Source organism: Channa argus, chromosome 4, assembly GCF_033026475.1.
Source record: "Channa argus isolate prfri chromosome 4, Channa argus male v1.0, whole genome shotgun sequence".
Taxonomy (NCBI): Eukaryota; Metazoa; Chordata; class Actinopteri; order Anabantiformes; family Channidae; genus Channa; species Channa argus.
The window spans coordinates 13690532-13710224 of NC_090200.1; the positions used below are offsets into that span (position 1 = coordinate 13690532).

At 39.0% G+C, this 19693-nt stretch overlaps 1 protein-coding gene across 11 annotated transcripts in view; it reads left to right on the top strand.

Annotated features, from left to right (window-relative positions):
* megf11 (multiple EGF-like-domains 11) overlaps window positions 1-19693 on the top strand; it is a 79782-nt gene that overhangs the window by 30013 nt on the left and 30076 nt on the right. For 9 of the 11 annotated variants that reach the window (XM_067500489.1, XM_067500491.1, XM_067500497.1 and 6 more), the window contains 2 exons: window positions 2070-2162; window positions 2321-2341. In XM_067500489.1, coding sequence (XP_067356590.1) covers window positions 2070-2162; window positions 2321-2341 — 114 coding nt within the window. The remainder of the gene's footprint in view (window positions 1-2069; window positions 2163-2320; window positions 2342-19693) is intronic. The other 2 variants (XM_067500493.1, XM_067500494.1) reach the window with 1 other exon arrangement.

The following is a 19693-nucleotide window of genomic DNA, read 5'->3' on the forward strand; positions in this document are numbered from 1 at the left end:
TTCTATAGGCATCTCTTTTAGATTGATTTAACCAGCAGCTACTGTACATCACAATGCTCCATGTAATTTGCTTCAGTTTCACTTCACATCAGCATACTACAAATACTGCTACACAAAAATCATATCCAAACACAATTGGTAGGTCTTTTCTCCAAGACTGCAGCAAACATCTAAGTGATTTATAGTAGAGACTATAGAGATCTATTTTATCAGACATTGTAAAAGATTGTAGTTTGACTGGGCAAGAATATTAAATTTATTAACTCTGCATGACAATCGCCAATTAGCCCCATTGTTCCCTGTTCTGATAACACCTCTGCATAATGAGTGAGATTAGCCTTTTATCTAGATGAAAGACTCAATTTTCCAACAGATTCCTTAGACATGAGTTAAGCAGAGTGATTCATGAATTTCAATTAAAATGAAAGACCTACCTCCTACTTTATTATGCCATCCCTTCAGTACACCGGTTCAGATCTCAGGAGAAGGGTGCGCTTTATCCTTTCTCCCATATTCAAAACTTAATTTCCATATTTCTTTTTCTCTAAAGGACGTGGCACATTTGCATTTCCCTGTTCTCGCTGATCAGAATATGCTGATTGAAACTAAACGAAATCAACTCATCATGGTGACATTGAATTCGTCTCCTCTTCTCTTTGAATACTCTGCATACTGTGGACTCATTGATTACAGGTAGTCGATCTCATACCTTCGTCAGCACAAATGTTGGAGCTCTTCCCCCTTTTCTTTTTGCTGGCTGACTGTAATTAGACAGTTTTCTGCCAGAGTAACGATGCTCAGAAATCTGCCCAGAATTATCTTTCAATCGCTGGTTTACATTTTTTGCCTTGGGAGCATTTCTGCGATTAGCCCCTGCTTGTGGGTGTTTGGGATTCACTCCTCTTTCTCCTCTCCTGCTGCATCTCTCCCACTGATGGTGGATCCTAATCGAACCCTGATTGAGTGATAATCTATAATAGCACTGTTCGGGTCTGCAGCCAGCTCTTGCTGGCCTCTTTGCCTGCTGGATGAGCACCATAGTGTTGCACACCGAGCTACAATATCACCTCAGGGCTTATGTTGTTTAAAAAAAAAACACACAGAAGCTATACTTCAGTCCTTTTTCACTTTTGATCATAAAACATGAAAGAACAAAAGCAGGAGAACTTAGATGAAGTGTTGGATGAGGTCTGATCAGTTAAGAGAATGGACTATCTGCTCTGCTGCCCTTGGATTGTGTATCATCCCTCCACAGGCCACGTTAGTGTACTGCTGATTCCCATCAGGCAGGGTTCCTCTCTCATCGTATTGGCCTGACTGTCTCCTTCCTCAGATAAGAGTCTGTCTGTCTTAACCATGCTGGCCAGATGACCTTGGCTGCCACAGATTTATTCATGCTAAGTGCCTATTTTTGTGAGTCTTTTGCTTTTTAGCTTAAAAAAAAACTGGCATTGTGGCAAAAGGAAAAACTCCATGTGGGTCACTTTATTATCCAGCTGAACCAAACTTCCAAGTCTTGTGAACACACTCCCTGGAATACTAATGTCGACCCAATCAATTGGATGTAGTGTTGCTCAATATGAATGATCAAGAAAACTGCAAACTTAGTAAACACTGCGGTGCCTGGACCTGCTACATTAAAAACATCACTATATGACAAAGCACTGGCTGATCAAATTAGATGGGATTTACAGCGTGTTCCTTCATGACTCGGCTGACAGATAACAACTCACTGTGGAAAGTAAAGCTATGTGATAAACTGAGATGCTGACCAAGGATTCAATCTTGTAAGAAATTATTTAGGCACGTGTCAAGTATTGGAGATAGAAGTTGAATATGAGTGCCATAGTTAAGATTTAGTCCCTTGATGACATTGGAGAGATAGTGGGTGTTCTATTTTATGGGCCATTTTCTTCTGGGTGTTATCTTGGTGGTTTTCATTATGCTGTTTATTGGTAGTTTAATGATGTTTTACATTGTGCTTGTTGAATGTGTGAATGTGTATGTCAGTGTGTGCGTTAACTCAATTATGAACTGCACTGATGAGAGAAAATCTCTGTCTGTCTCAGCTCTGTGCACAGAGGAGTGTGTCCATGGTCGCTGTGTGTCTCCTGATACATGCCAATGTGAACCTGGATGGGGCGGACTGGACTGCTCCAGTGGTGAGTGCACTTTACTCTTAAACCTGCAATTATTCACTTAGACTCATTTATTCCTAAATGGCTTTCATAGGCAGTTAGTCCATAAGACTTAGCTATGTGTGTTTGCCTCAGTGTACAGCTATCTCAAAGCTGCTTAGCTTTGTATCCTCTCTTCTTAGCAAACACAGCCAATGGAACAGGTAAGTCACAATGAATTCATTCTCATTTGCTGGAAGTGGAAGTGATTTGCTTGATGAATATAGCAGATGGATGGATGGTTGCATCCCCCCTGTGTCTACTAAGCTCTCTTTTCTGGTCTTAATCATGATTAGACTGGTGCCTTTGACTTGTTTAGCAGAGTGATGAATCAATGCCAAGCTGAAACAAACCATTTTGATGGCCTTATTGTTTACTGGGTTTACCTCAGCTCCCAGAGCTGGATGGGAGGGAGAAGTTGGGCATATCCCTCCCTCACTGGGGTAAGGAAAGAATGTACGTAATTATTCCTTCATGAGAAATAGTGGATGTGCATGTTTTTTTCCCAGGTGAGGAAAATAACCCAGGCCCTATCCTCTGTATCAACATTTCTGCCTCAAAATTCTTGAACTGTCTGGTCCCAGTAGCATTTAACTGTTTTTGCCTTTTGCATATTTAGGAATGAGTAATGGGAGCTACACTTATATACATTATTGTATAGATCTATGAGTTTTCATTAGCAAGAGAGCCATTCCCTGATTAGCAACTGTGTGTAAATCAGCTGTGTCACTGGCCTATTGGAGGTGGATTCATAGGCATAAATGATAAGTCTGAGCTGTTTGCTGTTGCCCTCTTCTGCAGAGCAGTGAGGGTCCATCAGAGGGGATGTGAGATTCAGGTCCTCCAGGGAGTCTTGTCCCACTCTTGGTTGGTTAGGTGTGCCACGGCGTGTGCCTTTCAGCCTGCAGGTACTGGACTTAGCCACCTTATTAAAACAGACTTGATGATTGGGACAGAGGCATTATTCATAACTTTAGATTTCCATACCAGGCATGAGTCGAGCCTTTTTCATTTACGAGCTTTCATCTGTAGAAATGAGGAATGCATGCCAATTCTTAAATTAAATCTGCCCTCCTTTTTCTTGGTGTAGTGGTTCAGCGTGTTTTTTTTTTTTTTTTGTCTTTCACTGTAAATTTTACTAAGCTTGGTTTGTCTTCATGTCTGTCGATGCAGCCATCATAGAATGGCTTGCATGGGTTTAAAAGCATGCAATGACACCTATTCAGTTCTAAAACAATGAATATGACTGTTTATTTGCAGTGTATTTCAGTGCTATTGTGTAGAGTTTAGGTATTTTTGTGCTTGCACAAAAGCCAATTCCCTGGTACAATAGCGGTGAGAGGGCAGAATGGATTGGTCACATGACAAAGTGAATGTGATAAAAAGTCTGTCGCCCAGGCTTGGAGATGAAGAGCTGCCGTGGGATGCTGAGCAGCCGAAAGCTGGAGTGACAGCTTTTCAGCCAGTGATCTGGAGCTGGATCAAAGGCTTGGACCCCGTTTCTGGAGCAGCACCCACCAGGAAGCTGTTTTGTATATGGGTCAGGTGGTGAAAATAAAGAGTTGTACCGTTTGTGGCCAGGAAAGAGAAGGCGATAAGTTGGGAGAGATTCAGTAAGTTGTGTTGGGAGCAGTGGCGAAGGCTGAAGAAAGATATCGCTTGTTTTCACCCGCTGGTGTCCACCTGCTGTAGCCAGAAAACACTTCATCCTCTTCCTCGGCCTGGGGCAACAGTCCCACTGAGACCAGACCTGCCCTGTGACCTGCCTGGAGTCCTGTGGTGTATTAGAATCCTATCAAGGACACGCTGGTAGATGTGGTCTATAGATAAAACAGCAAAACAGGATGTTTGCTGCTGCTGACTGTTGTCTCGTTTACATTTATCATGCTTGGATTTTTAGCATTCATGCTGTGGTTTTCTCCCAAAGGAGTAATGAATGATTCATTGTTGGTGCTGGTTGGTGTGATTGCTCTAATGTCTGTGTATTGTGTTTGTGGAATGTGGTCTTGAACATCTTTCTCTAATCCCATGACATTTTTTGTGTGTTCAATAGTTTAGGTCCATCTGAGCACAGTGTTGTGACATGTATATATTTATGTTTGCTTTGTTAAATCTCTCCGTTGTGCCTATGTTTTGTAACTTTTCTGTCTTTTCTTTTTATATTGAAATGTACTGTGTTTGTCTGTTCTGTGCCACTGAGTGGATTTGTTTTGTCACTCGGAGTTCTTCTAAAAGACATAATTTTCAACAGGATTTTCACCATGTAAATAAAAAAACATTAGGCTCAATAAAACAGGGATAGCTGCATTTTTTTGTTAAGGCAATTCAGATACATAGATGAAGCTTTTTTATGAGGCTGAACAATATGTCTTTTGACATTTTGCAGAAGTACATTGTTTTGACAATGTAGTGATATATTAGTTGTAGTTTCCAACAAATATTGTGTATGTTGCTGTAAAAAGAACATTGCAGTCTGGAAATCAAATATTATACGTTTATTGAATAAAAACTATATAAGGTTTTTTTTCTAAATCTTATAAGTTTCTTGAATTTAAAAATAGACTCTCCTTTTCTAAAGTTGCAGAGAAATCATCTAGTCCTTTTGCCTTCATTGCTGTTCACTTTTCAGCACTTGTGATTTAATCCCTCTTGGTAAGTCCGTCACACAGGGTCAGTATATGCTCCAGTAATAACAGCTTTCATATAAAGAAAGCTGTAAAGATAGATATTGTATGCACGGGGTATATTTAGCTATAACTGCCATCACTTGTAAAATATTAGGTGTAATGAAACACATGGATTTCATGTGCTTTAGTCAGTTCCTGGGGGAAAGAAATGTGCACAAATATTGCATTTACATTTATTCTTTATTCCGCTATATTGGAGTTTGCTTTTTGTTATAGTAGCGGAAATGTTCACCCATTTTTCCAGACATTATAGGAATCAAGTAGTGGTTTAGCTTCCTTAAACACAAAGCATCCGTTTTGTTTAAGAAAAAATCTATCATACTTAATAGCCCAATCTAATGTGGTTGGTCAGTCATGGTCCATGAGGTAACATATTTCTCCCTAATGTATTCATATGGGAAGGGAGCCACTGCTGCAGTGCTATACACATGGTTAATTGACAAATATGGCTTCTGTATGATATACTGCACCAGATGGGGGGCTACATGCTGCTTATTCTACGTTAATTGTCAACTTAACAGAAAAATTATTTATTGTTGTAACTTATAAATCAGTAATATTTTAACTTATTTTGCTGATTCGGGACCATGATCAATAGTCTGGGTCAAGCATAGTTTGTATAATTTCCTTCAGCTTCATTATCTTATTTCTTTGAGGATGACATGCCATATGCAATATGAAAGACCAAAGACCAAAACTGTGCAGCTAAACATCATTCTGGCTTGAAAAACACCCTTGTGAGGACCCCCTCTGGCACCCGTCAACGGTTTTTACAGATTATTCTCAAAAGTCCGTCTGAGCCAGATGGTGCTTTTCCAATCCCATAGCAGCAGGACAGTGACATGCATCGCTGTCAAAGACCAGGAGACTGTAAATTACACTGAATGGCACAAAGATGCACACACATACTTACTTTCACCCCACATATCACTCTAAATGTCTCTATGCTTTTCTCTCAAAAATTCCCTCCATTAATCTTGTAGATGGAGAATTCAGTGATTTTGTGCGTGTGTGTGTGTGTGTGTGCGCGTGTGTGTGTTTGTGTTTGTATTTCTACATCAATATAAAAGCAACAAGTAACTTCTTTTGATGGCCTCATATCAACAAAAATAGGAAAGTGAAATCTGATCTCTATGCATGGATCTTTTAAAAAGAAGTCTAAATCAATTGAATTCCTCATTACACAAGCATGTAAAGGGAGACATTTTGGAGGACTATAAATATTCTAACTACATACTTCTGAACAGAGGTTCCTTGCTGCTTGTAACAGTCGATGCCGACTGCCTCATTCGTTTTGACAGATCGAAGGGACCAGGCAATGGTATTTCTCGAGGTGACAGAAGATGGACCGATCTATATTGCTTCATGGAACACATTTACTGCTCTCTCTCTCTGTTTCTCTCTCTCTCTCTCTGTTTCTCTCTCTCTCTCTCTGTTTCTCTCTCTCTCCTTCTCTCTCAGTGTGTGTGTTTGCATGTGTGTCCATGAAGCCCTCTTGCATTTACAGAGCATTGTTTTTGTATAGTGCTCAGCTCCCGGGGAGCATTGTAGCCAGTTAATATATTCCCAAGGATGTGGCAATGTTATTTATTTACAAAGTACAGAGTTCACACCCACTAAGACATTCACCTTTTTCTGACAAACTGAAGACAGTTGGAAAAGCTCTTCATAAGTTCAAACATATCCTAGTTACTTAACCTAGTTATCAGGTGTTTTTTTTATGTGGATTTATCATGCATGCGGCATTTGAAATATGTATCAGCCAGCATTGGTGAGGACTAATTGTATCATGTTTATAGTGAGGCATGCCATCCAGGAGGTCCAGATCCAGGTGTTGTGAGACTTATCACACACACATCTATAGAATGACTGTGGAACATCATCATGCTGTCAGTTATATTATTTTTTCGACAAACACAAGGTGAACAGTAGATATACAGCGTAAATTCTCTAAAATTCTTACCAATGTTGAAAGGTAATTTTATTGGTTTATTTAAAGCTAAGTCAGAATTTTTACTGAAGTGCACCGTTTGACAATGTGCTGCAGTTAGAAGTTTTAATAAACTGTAAATTAATTACATCAGTGTGGTCGCCCTTCAAATGAATGAAAATGCTGCAAAAGATAAAAACATAAAAAATGGTTGTGATGTACGTAAATACGTATTTACATGCAGTATGAATATGGTTTAATTTCCAAAAGATTTTTCCAATAATTAATTAGACCAAAAACATTATGCTAATATAATAAATGAAATATTATGATAATTTGTTTTGGGTGTTTGGAAATTTCCCGCTCATTTGAAACTACACACTGTAAATACAACTTGAGTAAGTTAATATGACACTACCTTTATAAAACGTTACAGCTAATGGTACCCTGGGAAGTTTTTGAGCTCTACTTGTCCTCTAGCCTCGTGTTTTATTTGTATCACACAAGTGCATGCAGTTTTGATGATTGACAGCAAACAAAAGTGTATGCTACTGTATATGCTAGCAATAAGACTGCAAGTGAGTAAACATGGATATTAATGCAAGCAAACTACATTCAATAGCCTTGTTAAATGTGAGGAATATGCATGAGGAACTCTGATGAGAAATGAGAAAGGTACCTAAGTGTGATTTGATTGATTTTGTTTGATTACAATAGTACCTGTAGATTGGTTAGTAGTGTTGATCAGATTAGATTCCTAGCAACCAGCTGACTAAAATCTTGCAACCTGAAATAGTAAAACAGTAGTTTGAAACTCTGAAGGACTTTACACACAAACTTTGGAGTAGATTTATGAATGGCTGATGCATCCAGTCCAGAGGAAGAGTTGGTTAAACAGACACCAACAATGGCTCTCAAACAGAACCTATGGAAACACATGGATGTCACAGCTGAGGCTCTGACAGAGATGTTTCAGGATATTGCTCGGACAGCACGACTCTCAGATCTTTTCCTGCACGTCTCATAGTGATTCATGTGACTTATGTGTAGTGTAAATCACTGTGCCGGGACCTCAACTGACTAATAGTGAGTCCATCAAATGAATTGTGCCCCCCACATCTGACAGCCTTCTTTACTGCAGATAACACACACACACACACACACACACACACACACACACACACACACACGTTGGACTCTCTACAGTTGTGAGAACACTGTTTGACATAATGCATTCTCTAGTCCCTTCCCCATACTTCATCACTTTGAAGTTTAGAGGACCAGCTACAAGGTCCACACAGTGCTACAGAGTGTTGATGGTTTCAAACCTAAATCTGTCCATAAAAACACACACACAAGAGCTGATTATGATTTAATTATTTAATGTTCCTACTGAAAGCAACAAACACATCTATTTCATTGTTCTTTTCAGGGTTATTGCAGTGACTCATTATTTCCTGAATACTTGCTCAACTCTTTATTGGTGAGTTAATCCATTTTCCTCAAACAAATGGTTCTAGTTTGGGGAACATGTGCACATAAATTAAACTTCCCTCTGCTTTCCTTAATTTAACATATGTCTCTGCTCCTGGCTAAAAAAGCTCCACTGAAGAGTTTTCCAGTTTAAATGATGCCATCTGGTTCCTCAGGTTGCTGTCTTGGTTGACCTGCCTTTCCAAAAGACATCATCTGAACTGTAAAACTCCAGATGATTTTGTAGCTAGAAGCAAAGAAATATTTCAGGCCAGCCATAAGTTTACTATCATTCATAAAAATGTACTCCTCAAACTAGAACCACAGGAGTCAAGTTCAAACTGGTAAAGTTTCTATTTAACAATATTTTCTTGCCTAACTCTAACTTGTGCCTTAACCCTAACCAAAATCCAACCCTATCCTGACTTAAACTGAGTCATCATTCTAAAATTAAAGATTTTGAATTCCCCAAGATACTCAAGGTGATGTCAATACAACGCGAGTGTGTAATTAGGTTTAAGTCCCCACATTGTGAATGAAACATGCAACACACGTCATTGTCATTTGGAGGGCACTCATTAACATAATGCATTCCCTAGCCCCCTACCCTAACCCACAGCCTACACAGCTAAATACCTAACCCCAACATTAACCCTAATCTAAACCTAAGACTCACCTTAACCTTCAACCAACCTATTGAAGTTGTGAAGATCAGCTAAAATGTCCTGTCATTGCCAAAACTCCTCACAGTGTTGGTTTTGAAACAACATTATTCCACATAAGCACACCTCTATAATATTTTCTGTACATAAGTGTCATTGTATGCACTATGCAGATTAACTTTGCCTGGCTCTGAAGATTTTTTGTACCATGCCATTAAGCAGGATTTATTGTTCCCCAAGAGCTCACTGCTCCATTACCTTTGGGAGAATGCCTGAACTGTGTGTGTGTGTGCGTGTGTGTGTGTGCGTGTGTGTGTGTGCGTGTGTGTGTGTGTGTGTGTGTGTGTGTGTGTGTGTGTGTGTGTGTGTGTGTGTGTGTGTGTGTCTAAATTTGAGTGCACTTCTCTCCATGCAATATATCCCGAGCACAAAAGCTGGTGAATATCATGGCATATCAGGTTGATGGCTAGTATGATATAACATACAGTCCCGTTGGTCATTATCACTTTGATGCTTGTCATTAGTCAGTAAGAGAGAGTTAAGAGCTCCTGGATCACACTATCCAGTTCTGAGAGTCTGCATAGATGGCTTGATTTAATAGGGACAAAAAGCCGTATCTCCTGTCCTTAAGAGAAGGTCAGTGTGTCTAAAATCACTGAAATGCTATGATAACAGTTTAGAGAGATAAGATATCCCTCGAATACTAATGCAGAACAAAGCTGTTTAAGGCTCATTTCACAGTCTATAAGTCACACTTGATTTTGTGGTCCATTGCTATGATTATGAAGTTTGTTTCCAAAGATTCAATTAATTTTTATTGATCATTGCATTTCATGACCTTTTTACAGTTCAGTGTGTGGTAGACATAATTTCACATAGCTGCAATTATAGGTTTTGTCCTGTGAAGTATTTCCAGTCGTGGCAGATCTTATCCTTTCAGTTTCCAAGGTCTTATTTTTTTCTACTTTACCTGGTGATAAATACTTTTTTGTATGCAAACCTACAGTGAAAGGTTTTCAGAGGCAATAAAGAGGTAAATGTGTTCAGTGTAATACAATGAAAAGTAAACGAAAAAAAAAAATCATTATTTGTGTAGCAGAGATATTGATTTATCTCTTTCCTGTTTTATTGTTTATTTTGCTAGTTTGACACCTTAGAAAAAAAACAATGCAGTGATCCCTATAATCAGTCGTATCCTTGTTTTTCTCTTTTCTTCCTTTTTAAATGGTAAAAAGCCTAAAATTACCAATTTTTTTTGTGAGGAAAAAGCAAACGATTAGAGTATGTTATGTAGTATAAATGTGTTTTTCTGCATTTCTTATTTCAACAACCCCCAGATGGACCATTGTTGTATTAAAAACCACTGATTTAGATGATGGCGATGAAAAGTCTCCAAGAGTAATTTCCTGAATATTTGTTATAGATACACTTATTGCCTCTCAGGAACTTGGATTCATGGTCATTTTGATCAGAATAATAGCTTGAGGTGTAACTCTATTCTAAGGGATCATCCCAGTCCTTTGGGTGCTGTGTTGCAGTGTCCTTGGCTTGCTTTGGGAGTGGGAGCATATTAGCAGTCTTTCTCAGATCCTCTGGTGCACCTGCAATCTCCTGATGTTTAACCCTGGACTTCATTGGAGTGTTGCAGTGATTACAGGCCGTCCTGAGGGACATCGATTGTCCTGCTGCTCCAAGGCAAGCCCCACACAATGCTGACGAATGAACTTGTGGCCCTGCCAAGTCCAATTAACTGTCAGTGCCGCATCGACGAGCTCCTCCGTTTGTTGAGAGTGAAGAAAAACAAACTTTTAATCAAATTTGCCTCCAGGCCCTAGGGTATTTGGGGTTGTATTTTGCATTCCACTGTGTTCTGCCTCGCCTGCAGTCGTGCCACCCTCTCAGAAGGTTGTATTGCATGTTGTTGGTATGAGACCGTACAAGCCGGCACCTTACTTTTATAGCAGCCCTAACTTTCCACTGTTTGTGGCTAATGAATCATGACTAGCATCTTAATATTATAGTTTGAAGCCACAAAGCAGAATGACAAAAGACTACAAAGCTAGGCCAAGTCATGAAATGTATTCATCCATTGTTTTATAAAAAAAAACACAGCAATTTGGTCTTTGAAATAAAATCAGAGAAGAGTATGGTGTGAGTTTACAAAACTTTGTCACCAGAACAAGCTTTCTCCCTGACACCTGAACGGATGTCAGGGAAAGTCTAGTACCTTTGATTAACTGACGGATCAAAGCTGAGGTTACACACTTGTTAATGCTTTAGGAAAAAAAACATTTTACATCTCCACAAATAGCCTGAGCTAATTCCACCAAGGTCAAGATAAACAACTGATTAGAGCAATGCAGACATTAAAAGCTTAGACATTCAATTAAATTTGTGGCTTTTGCTACAGAGGAGAAAGGAAAAAGGAATAAATGTAATGAGACACTATCGCACAACCAGAGCGCACGAACAAAGAGATGTAGCCCGGAATCTAAACATTGACAAAAGGGCATCTTAAAGATATAGATCAAAGAAACATTTAGAGGAGGTGTAGTCATTTACAGACAGGGTGCACTGACGAAGATCCATTCTGTGTTGTGCAGAAACTGATCCGAAATTAGCTGTAAAACTGTAAGAAACACAAAAACAAGGTCAATGCCACTGAATCCGACCTTTTTTGTTAAGCAGCGGAGTATGTGTTGTCAGCCAATACAATGTTAACTCTGAGCAGAAAAGCACACCTATAGGAGTTCATCATGTCCTGTAGTGTGCACTTCATTAAGACCTTTCAATTGAGTTTAGATGGATAAAAGACAGAAATTGCTGACTTACTGGTTCAGGCACCCGCATCCTCAAAGTGATGAATCCCCCCTGAGAAATTAGATTTGCAAAGAAACTTGACGCCATGTGATTCTCTCAGCCTTGCACTTTAAACATTAGCTTGTATTATAATTCTGGGACTCACTTCCAATCCAGGCGTAGGCATACTGTAGTATGAATGACAAACTCGCCCTCGGCCACAGAACAAAAAGAGGTCCATGGATCAATACCACTGATCCTTGCCTTGAGTCTAAAATAAGGTTTTAGATGGAAATGTGTTTTTCTCTGTATTTTTTGTTTGCCTCTAAACTAGACAACTTCAGTTTAATCAAAAGTGACCAGTGATGAAATCTATTGTCATGCTTCTTTTATAGGTATATTTATACGTATTTTATATGTTGTGTCATTCAGTTATTGTTTCATTCGACGTTACATCGACTAGGATTCACATCTAGATGGCTTGGTTCATTTTTACACTGCCTCATAATGTAACTACAGTGTCTCTTGCTGTTACTCTCACAAACTCTTTCTCTTGCTCTCTCTCTCTCTCTCTCACACACACACACACACACACACACACACACACACACACACACACACACACACACACACACACACACACACACACACACACACACACACACACACACACACACACACACACACACACAGTGCTAAGTTGCTGTTGTATACTTTTCTCTTCACTTTGACTTTGAGAATCCGGGAGAATAATTCATGGGTCTAGTGAGTTTCAGAGACTGGAAGAACAACACTGCTTTCAGAGCCAGCAGTTCATTTGAGATGAACTTCAGGATTTCCTCCTATTTTGCTGAAGTCTCCAAAGGGTTTGCATTATCCTGGAGAGATGATGGTATGAAAGAAAACCCCTTAATCTACAGTTTTTCTGTGTTAATCAAAGGCTAGAGATGTTTTCCTGTTTCTGTCCCTTCATTTTGTACCAGCTTTCTATCCATCTAGTGCCACTTCTCCTCATTCCTAATCGAGCACAACACACTGCTGTGGGTTTCAAACTTCTGTTTTTTACATATTTAGATATTTCACAGAATTTGGTGCTAATTTAGTATGTTATTAAACAAGCTGCTTTACCACATTTTTTTATTGTAAAGATAAATATCAATGAGACAGCAATATTTTATTCAAAACCATTTTCATTTATTATCATTATTTTTATGTTTTTGCTTCTCTTTTGAATGTTACAATTTGTACTGCACAGATATATAGGTGGAAGCCATGAACCTCTTCACTTTCCTTACACAATACAACGTGGTATGTCAGTCTTTTGGCATTATTTGTGGGTAGGCAGGTAGAAAAGATTTATGGCTTCATGATGAGCATTTGCATAATGTGGGATCATTAAAAAGCAATTATCGCTGTGTTTGTGTGTGCGCATGTGATTCCATATTGTTGGTATTAATTTGGACGGTGGAGAGATGCACTGATTGGCCGCCTTCGGTAAAATCATGTTTGTGTTTACAGTGAGGGACATATCCATGAACTGTGACATGTTAGACACAACAATTGTTGGTTTGAGCCAACAAGTACTGTTTGCTCTCACAAATGCATGCAAAAAACTAAATTCTAGTTCCCAATGCATTTGTATTCATACACTTCTGATGATTTTAGTGCTCTTTGACTCAAATTTAATTATGTTTCTGTCCAGGTACTGCTCAACATAATTCAGATCAAATTGGCAGATGAAAAACTTATTTACAACTTCACACCTTAGGTTGTTTTTTTAATGACTGGTCTGCTGTAGACATCCAAAAACTATGGGGTTGAGGCATGTAAAAGTAACAGTACCTGCTTGTGCTGACAAAGCTTTATATCTGTTTTCTCTCCTCAAGGCAATCATTTTTTTATTTGATTTACCGTGGTTTGTTTTTAGAGCACATTTGAGCTTTGTAAGTTTTTATTTTCCCAAGTTTACTAAGGTATGATTATTTATAGGCTGTTATGGTACTTGACACTTTTCAGGGCCCAAATAATGTAAGTATTATTAAGTATTATTTATAAAATATTGTAATGAACCAAAGAAAATAACAAAGACTTATTCTGTGTGCATGTTTTAATTGACAGTTTGACAGCAATTAAACAAGATGATTTCTTTATCATTTTTTTGTAACATTTGTTAACAAAACAGAGACACTGATGTGAAATGGGAAGAAATAGCAGTTCAATAATGTTTATAATCACATAACTCAATTCAGCAATTAACTGTGCAAAAACATTGGCAGACATTTCACAGTTGAACTCCCCTGTAAGTAAAGGAAAGACATTTTTCCATGTAATATGTGAACAAACATATTGCAGCCAAAACATACAAAATCTGGCTCACGCAATTATCACATGAGCCACTAATGGAAAAATTGATTCACAGTTCAATAAAATATGTTTTGAAACATGCTGTGTGTACAGAAAGTCAGCGGCGATTCTGTAGAAATAATGTAGAAATATTTCCATGGATTTGGCAGCATCATGTAAATGTCATGAACTTAAGATGACTGCAGCTAATGGTCTATAAGAAGAGAAAAAATGTCAACTTGAACAATCTTCTTTCAAGTTTACTGACAGTTGAGTGTTTGGTTTATTTTTGACTGTGACCATATAGCACGTGGTCATTTAAATTTGGGTAATTAATACTAAAAAATATGTTCATGTAAAGAAGGAAATTGCACATACTGCACAGGTACTGCAGTTATCAACATATCTGTACTTATGTCTCCTCCTCGATGCTCCAATCTTGCATTAGTCAGTTGACAGAAAATTAACTGGAAACCTTTTTGAGGCAAAAGTATCAAAGATTCTTGTTCTAGTGACTAGAGTGTGATAACTTTTAATAGTAAACTAATTTGGACAGTTTATACAAAAAAGCAATTTAATAATTTTACATTTCGGTTTCAGGAAATTGCTTATTTATCATTTTCTAAAATGGACTAAATGAGTAGTTGATAGATAAGTAATTGACAGAAAAATATTAGCACAATAATAATGAAAAAAAACATACAACAAACACAATCTGTTTTTGTTTCATTTAATTTAAGATAGCAGTTTAGAAAACATTTCTTTAATGTTTGACACGTCTCATTTTTAGTGTTTATGTCAGTGTTCATCACAAAAATAATCCTGGAAACACTGATGAATTTAAACAAACAAAAGCTGGATCTATAACCTGCTATTTTCAGCACAGCATCCCGGTGTATGCATATATTATTATGTCAACATTAAAATAGACTGGTTTAAAAAGTCTCTTTCAAACTCACTCTCCCCGATAGCAAGTCCTAGATTCACCTATGACTGACTCTGGCTCCTCTGTTTGGTGAGAAGCAAGCTTGTATTTTCTGTGTAACCTGAAACACAGCTCATAAATTAATATTATAATAAGTCACAATCTGTTAATGGGCTGGGTTGAATTTTCGGTGTCTCTGGTACAGAACTGAAGTCATACTATGTACATAGAGATGCAGTAATTAGCACCATGTGCACAGATTTAACAGTTTTAGCTTTCTCTAGTTTAGTGCCTCATTTATTAAGACCACTTATGCAAATCAACCCAGCCACAATTCTCTAATTAGGATACCTGAGGCACAACAATAGACGCTCTCACTGCAGCCGTGCACTCAAAATGAAAGACAGCGAGCCCACCATGATTTAACAACAAAGCTGAGCACACCAGAAGCCATGAGATGAACATTTGCTATATCACTTGTCCTGTGTCGATTCGATTTGTAGTTAAGATGGATAGATCCTTTATTCATCCCAAGGGAAATGCACAAAAAAAATCTTTCATTAAAATCAGGGTGAGCCTATTTACCTGCAGTATAACATTTACAATATTTAACATAAAGTAGTAATTCTACACTTTTAGTGAATTATTTTACTGCGACACAAAACACACATGAATGTATGAATAGTAAAAATATTCATTGTGCAGTATAATCCCTGTCTGTGTACAGTGGTTCTGAAGGCATTAATATTTAGGCAGTCCTTTAATGTTCTAGCAGGGTTGAAGTGGGGCTAATTCAACCTACTTTATATGTTGTATCTGCTGTATTTGTTTTTTTTAGTGGCTATATGTTTTTCTCTTCCTTACTTAAAGGTAACGCATTTAATCAAATGTGGTGGAGAAAAAATGGGGTCTACTGTAAGTAGTACTATTTAATTCAAGTACTTAAAAAAACAAATTATTGTACTGGAATAAAGATATTTAGTTTTGTTTGTTAGTGTTGCACAGAATTTCCCTGTGCACATGTACACAGAAACTAAAATTCTTACACAGAGCGGCGGCGGCGCCACAGCAAACATGGCCCTGGGGATTCTTTGACTTTCTGATGATGGTGATGGCGGCGCCCCTACTGACATTATATGAATGTACATCAGGCTCCACTTTGTAACTGCAACCCTCACATTGACTGCTTTTGCCCTGTGGCAGATTCTACTTCATCCTAATTAGAATTAATAATTGAAAATAGGAAATCAATGTGTGCAAAGTAAGTGTAGAAACAGTTACTGGGTTGACATTGTTTTCCAGCAGCCAAGTCGCCGCACGTGACTAATCGACTGTTGTGTGATATGTCTGTGACGCGGTGCGATTGTGGCTTTATTTATACTCCAGTCTCTGTGTACTGGTGCAGATAAACGTCCACCTTTGCCCCAATTGCTTTTTTGTTGCTGTCCTGTGGCAACAGAGCAAAGGGTTTGTTTTCTGCAGGACAGGGTGGAGTAAATTATTAATCGGAAGGAACAGTGAGCTGTGTAACAATTCGCTGATTCAGAAGCTTTTGTGGGACGTGTCAGGTTCTGTTGTGACTGGTTTACTGCACTGACGCGAAAGCCTCTTTCACAGGCTGCTTGCTTTACACTGCAACAGACAGTTTCTGTTGGAAAAAGAGGGGCTTCTCTTTTAAGTAGCACAACACATAAGTACTTTTTTTAGAGGTGATTTGGCCTGGTCTGTCTTGGTCAACCACTAGCTCTGTTAACCCTGTTAGGGCTGCGTTACAGAGGAGATGGCTGGCACCTGCACGGCTCGTATTGATCCAGATTCACATCCTGAAGAGAACTTGAACAAATGATAAGATCCTCCTTGGGATAAACCACCAGCCCAGACTTTTTAATCAGTGATATATAGTTCTGAAAGAATTAAGTTATTTAGTGATTAGTTTTGTGGTCTAAATAGGCGATGGTCAGATCTTGTGACTGCTTATCCCACTGCAAGGTGGTATCAGGAGGGAGCATATGGTGCATTATAGTGAACTGTTTGAGCAGCAAACTCTGTTCAGAGGCTTTGTGTTGTGTTCTGTTGTGTTGTATTATGTTGTGTTGTGGACTTGGTTCTGTGTTGCTGTTTCCCCCTGGGAAATGTTAACACACGGGGGCTTGGCTAAGATGAATTAGAGCAGGACAAATGACACGCCCAAGAGCAGAAACAGCAGCACTCTGTTATTCCAATTCAGCAGAACTGCCCCCACGACTATTGGCAGTTTCTTCTGTATATTTAGAAATGCATTTGTCAACCTCTCAGGAATGTACAATACCTAAACATTTTACTTGTCATGTCTGGAGTTTTCAGAAATGTAATAAATAACACTATAATAGGTATCAGAAGAACATGGAGAAGACAGCAGGCGCTTTTATTTAATAACTCCTATTACAAATAGCTCATACTTAGTTAAAAGCAGAATATTCTAAATTCTTGTGCCAGCTAAATTATAAGCAGAATTGTTTCATTGTTACTTTAAAAATATATATTTTAACTTTTAAAATCACTAAAGAAAGCTTGTCTCTTAAATCCATTTTGAAATAGTGCTCTTCCTGTATTAATTCTGATCGTGAAGTGTAATTTAAAAATTCAGATATGTCAAGGAAAAAAGGAATAAATGTAGCAGACAATGTGATATTCAGACAATGTGAAACTTTGACTCATGGGGCAATGCAGGAGACTCATCAGGACAATGAGTCACACTGTTTTGCTTTGCCACAGCTCTGCTTAAAGTAAGCAAGCAGTAAAAGGCTCTCAGGAGTCTGAGCATTTTGCCTTGTAATGTCTGCAGTGGGTAAAGTTATTCCTCAAGTGTCAACAGTGTGTATTAATAATACTTGTGTGACGGTGAGTGGCTCAGGCAGTGGGGAGTGAAGTTGGGCGCCGAGCCAAATATTCCAGAAGCAATAATGTGGTTTTCCCAGTTAGACTTGGCAATGCAGCAAGAAACTGTCTGCACCCACCACCTCGAGTGCAGTCTTTCTACCAGTCCAGCCATGATTCCAATTGAAGTTTGTTTGTGCCCTGCACCCAGGTAAATAAGTGGAGTATAAAACGACTTTTGAGTGGAGAGAGTACGGTGTGTTTTAAGAGCTTGACTCAGACCCTCATTTTGAATTTAGCTTTTTAGAAGTTTATGCCAGTTTTCTGTGGCACAGACTCTCCCTCACAGAGTGTTGTGACAGACATTTTGGTGAAGAGGCCTAGTTCACAAGAACTTCTGAATGAAGTCAGCTGCTGAAAGCTGTTTGGTTTTAATCCTGTTGCAGCCAGTCCCTGATCATGCAAACTCTTGAGTGCACTTCAAAGCTCAGCAGTACCATGATGGTTTTCTCAGCCCATTCTTTGGACATCACCTTCAGAAGTTTACTATCTGCCAGTACCTCTCAGTGTGATCTCTTTTGTTCCAGCCTAGGGGATTATACCCAGCACCTTGGGATTGGACCTTTTCTTGTGTGTGAGGTTATCCACACTGCAACTGTTATGTACTATGGGCTCTGAGAGTCAAGGCTGACTAGTGTATGTGTCCTTTGGTTAGGCTTAATGACCCAGACCAGACCAGTTAATGGGCTGTATTGCAGCTTCTCTAGTTTCAGACTTGTGTGGTATTCACTGCCTACACATCAAAACCCACAGGGGGTCCTCATCACCTCACACAATTTAGCTATACTCTCTAGAAGCTGAAACCTTTATCCTACATGCTGCTTTCTTCTGCTATTTCTCTGTTTTTGCCTGCAGCTCATCATGAACTCTGACTTCTTAATCACAGTTAAATGCTGTCAGAGCTGGGAAGTGAGGGACTACTGGGTAAAGTTTGAGAACCTCTGTGTGGGAGAGAGACAGTGAGATAATGGGCTTTGCTCTCAATGTGCTGAGGCCTCTAACTGTAAGCTAAAGAAGGTTTAAAACTTCAAATGGTAACATTGGTGGAGCTCCTAAGCACCAGAAGAGTCTGCAAATTAAGCACTGGGTAGATTTTAGTTTATTTCTGTTTTACTTTGCTGCTCTGGGTATTTTTTTACTGACATCATATTTTTGAGTTATACACATAAGAATAAATAATAAAATACACTCACTATTAAGGTTTGAAGCTGAAACCAGAGGTGATGCCGCCTCTTGTTGTAGGCAAAGTCTGTTTTTTTTTTCTTTCTTTCTTTTTGGTAATGCTGAGGAAGAACTGCCCTGTTGAACTGAAGGAGCTCTGATGAGTGGTTATAGACTGCTGAACCAAGTTGCAGCTAAACTGCTCATCTATTACCTCAGCTGCCCGCACACACACCTTAGATTTAATGTGCCAGGGTCGTTTGCGTGGCAGTAGCTCACCCTTCAGGGAACTCATTCATGCCAGACTAGAGGCTGGGAACAGATTAGATCAAATCAATGTGAGCCCTGTAATGTGGCCTCTAGTCTGTCCAACCGTAGAAGTAATACTGCACTAGCCCAGTGTTTCAGGACCCCCTTCAGGGCAGACCTGTCTGTATCAGGGAAAGGCTGATCATCTTCCTGCTGTGTACCTGGAAAAACAGGCTTCAGTGCCGACTATGAAACAGGCTTCATTAAGCTCCCACTTGAGCTGATGAGAGCTCTGGCAAAGTGAGCATACAAGGAGGGGGCTTGGCGTCTTTACATTTACAACTGCGTCTGCCATGATGTGAGAATCAATA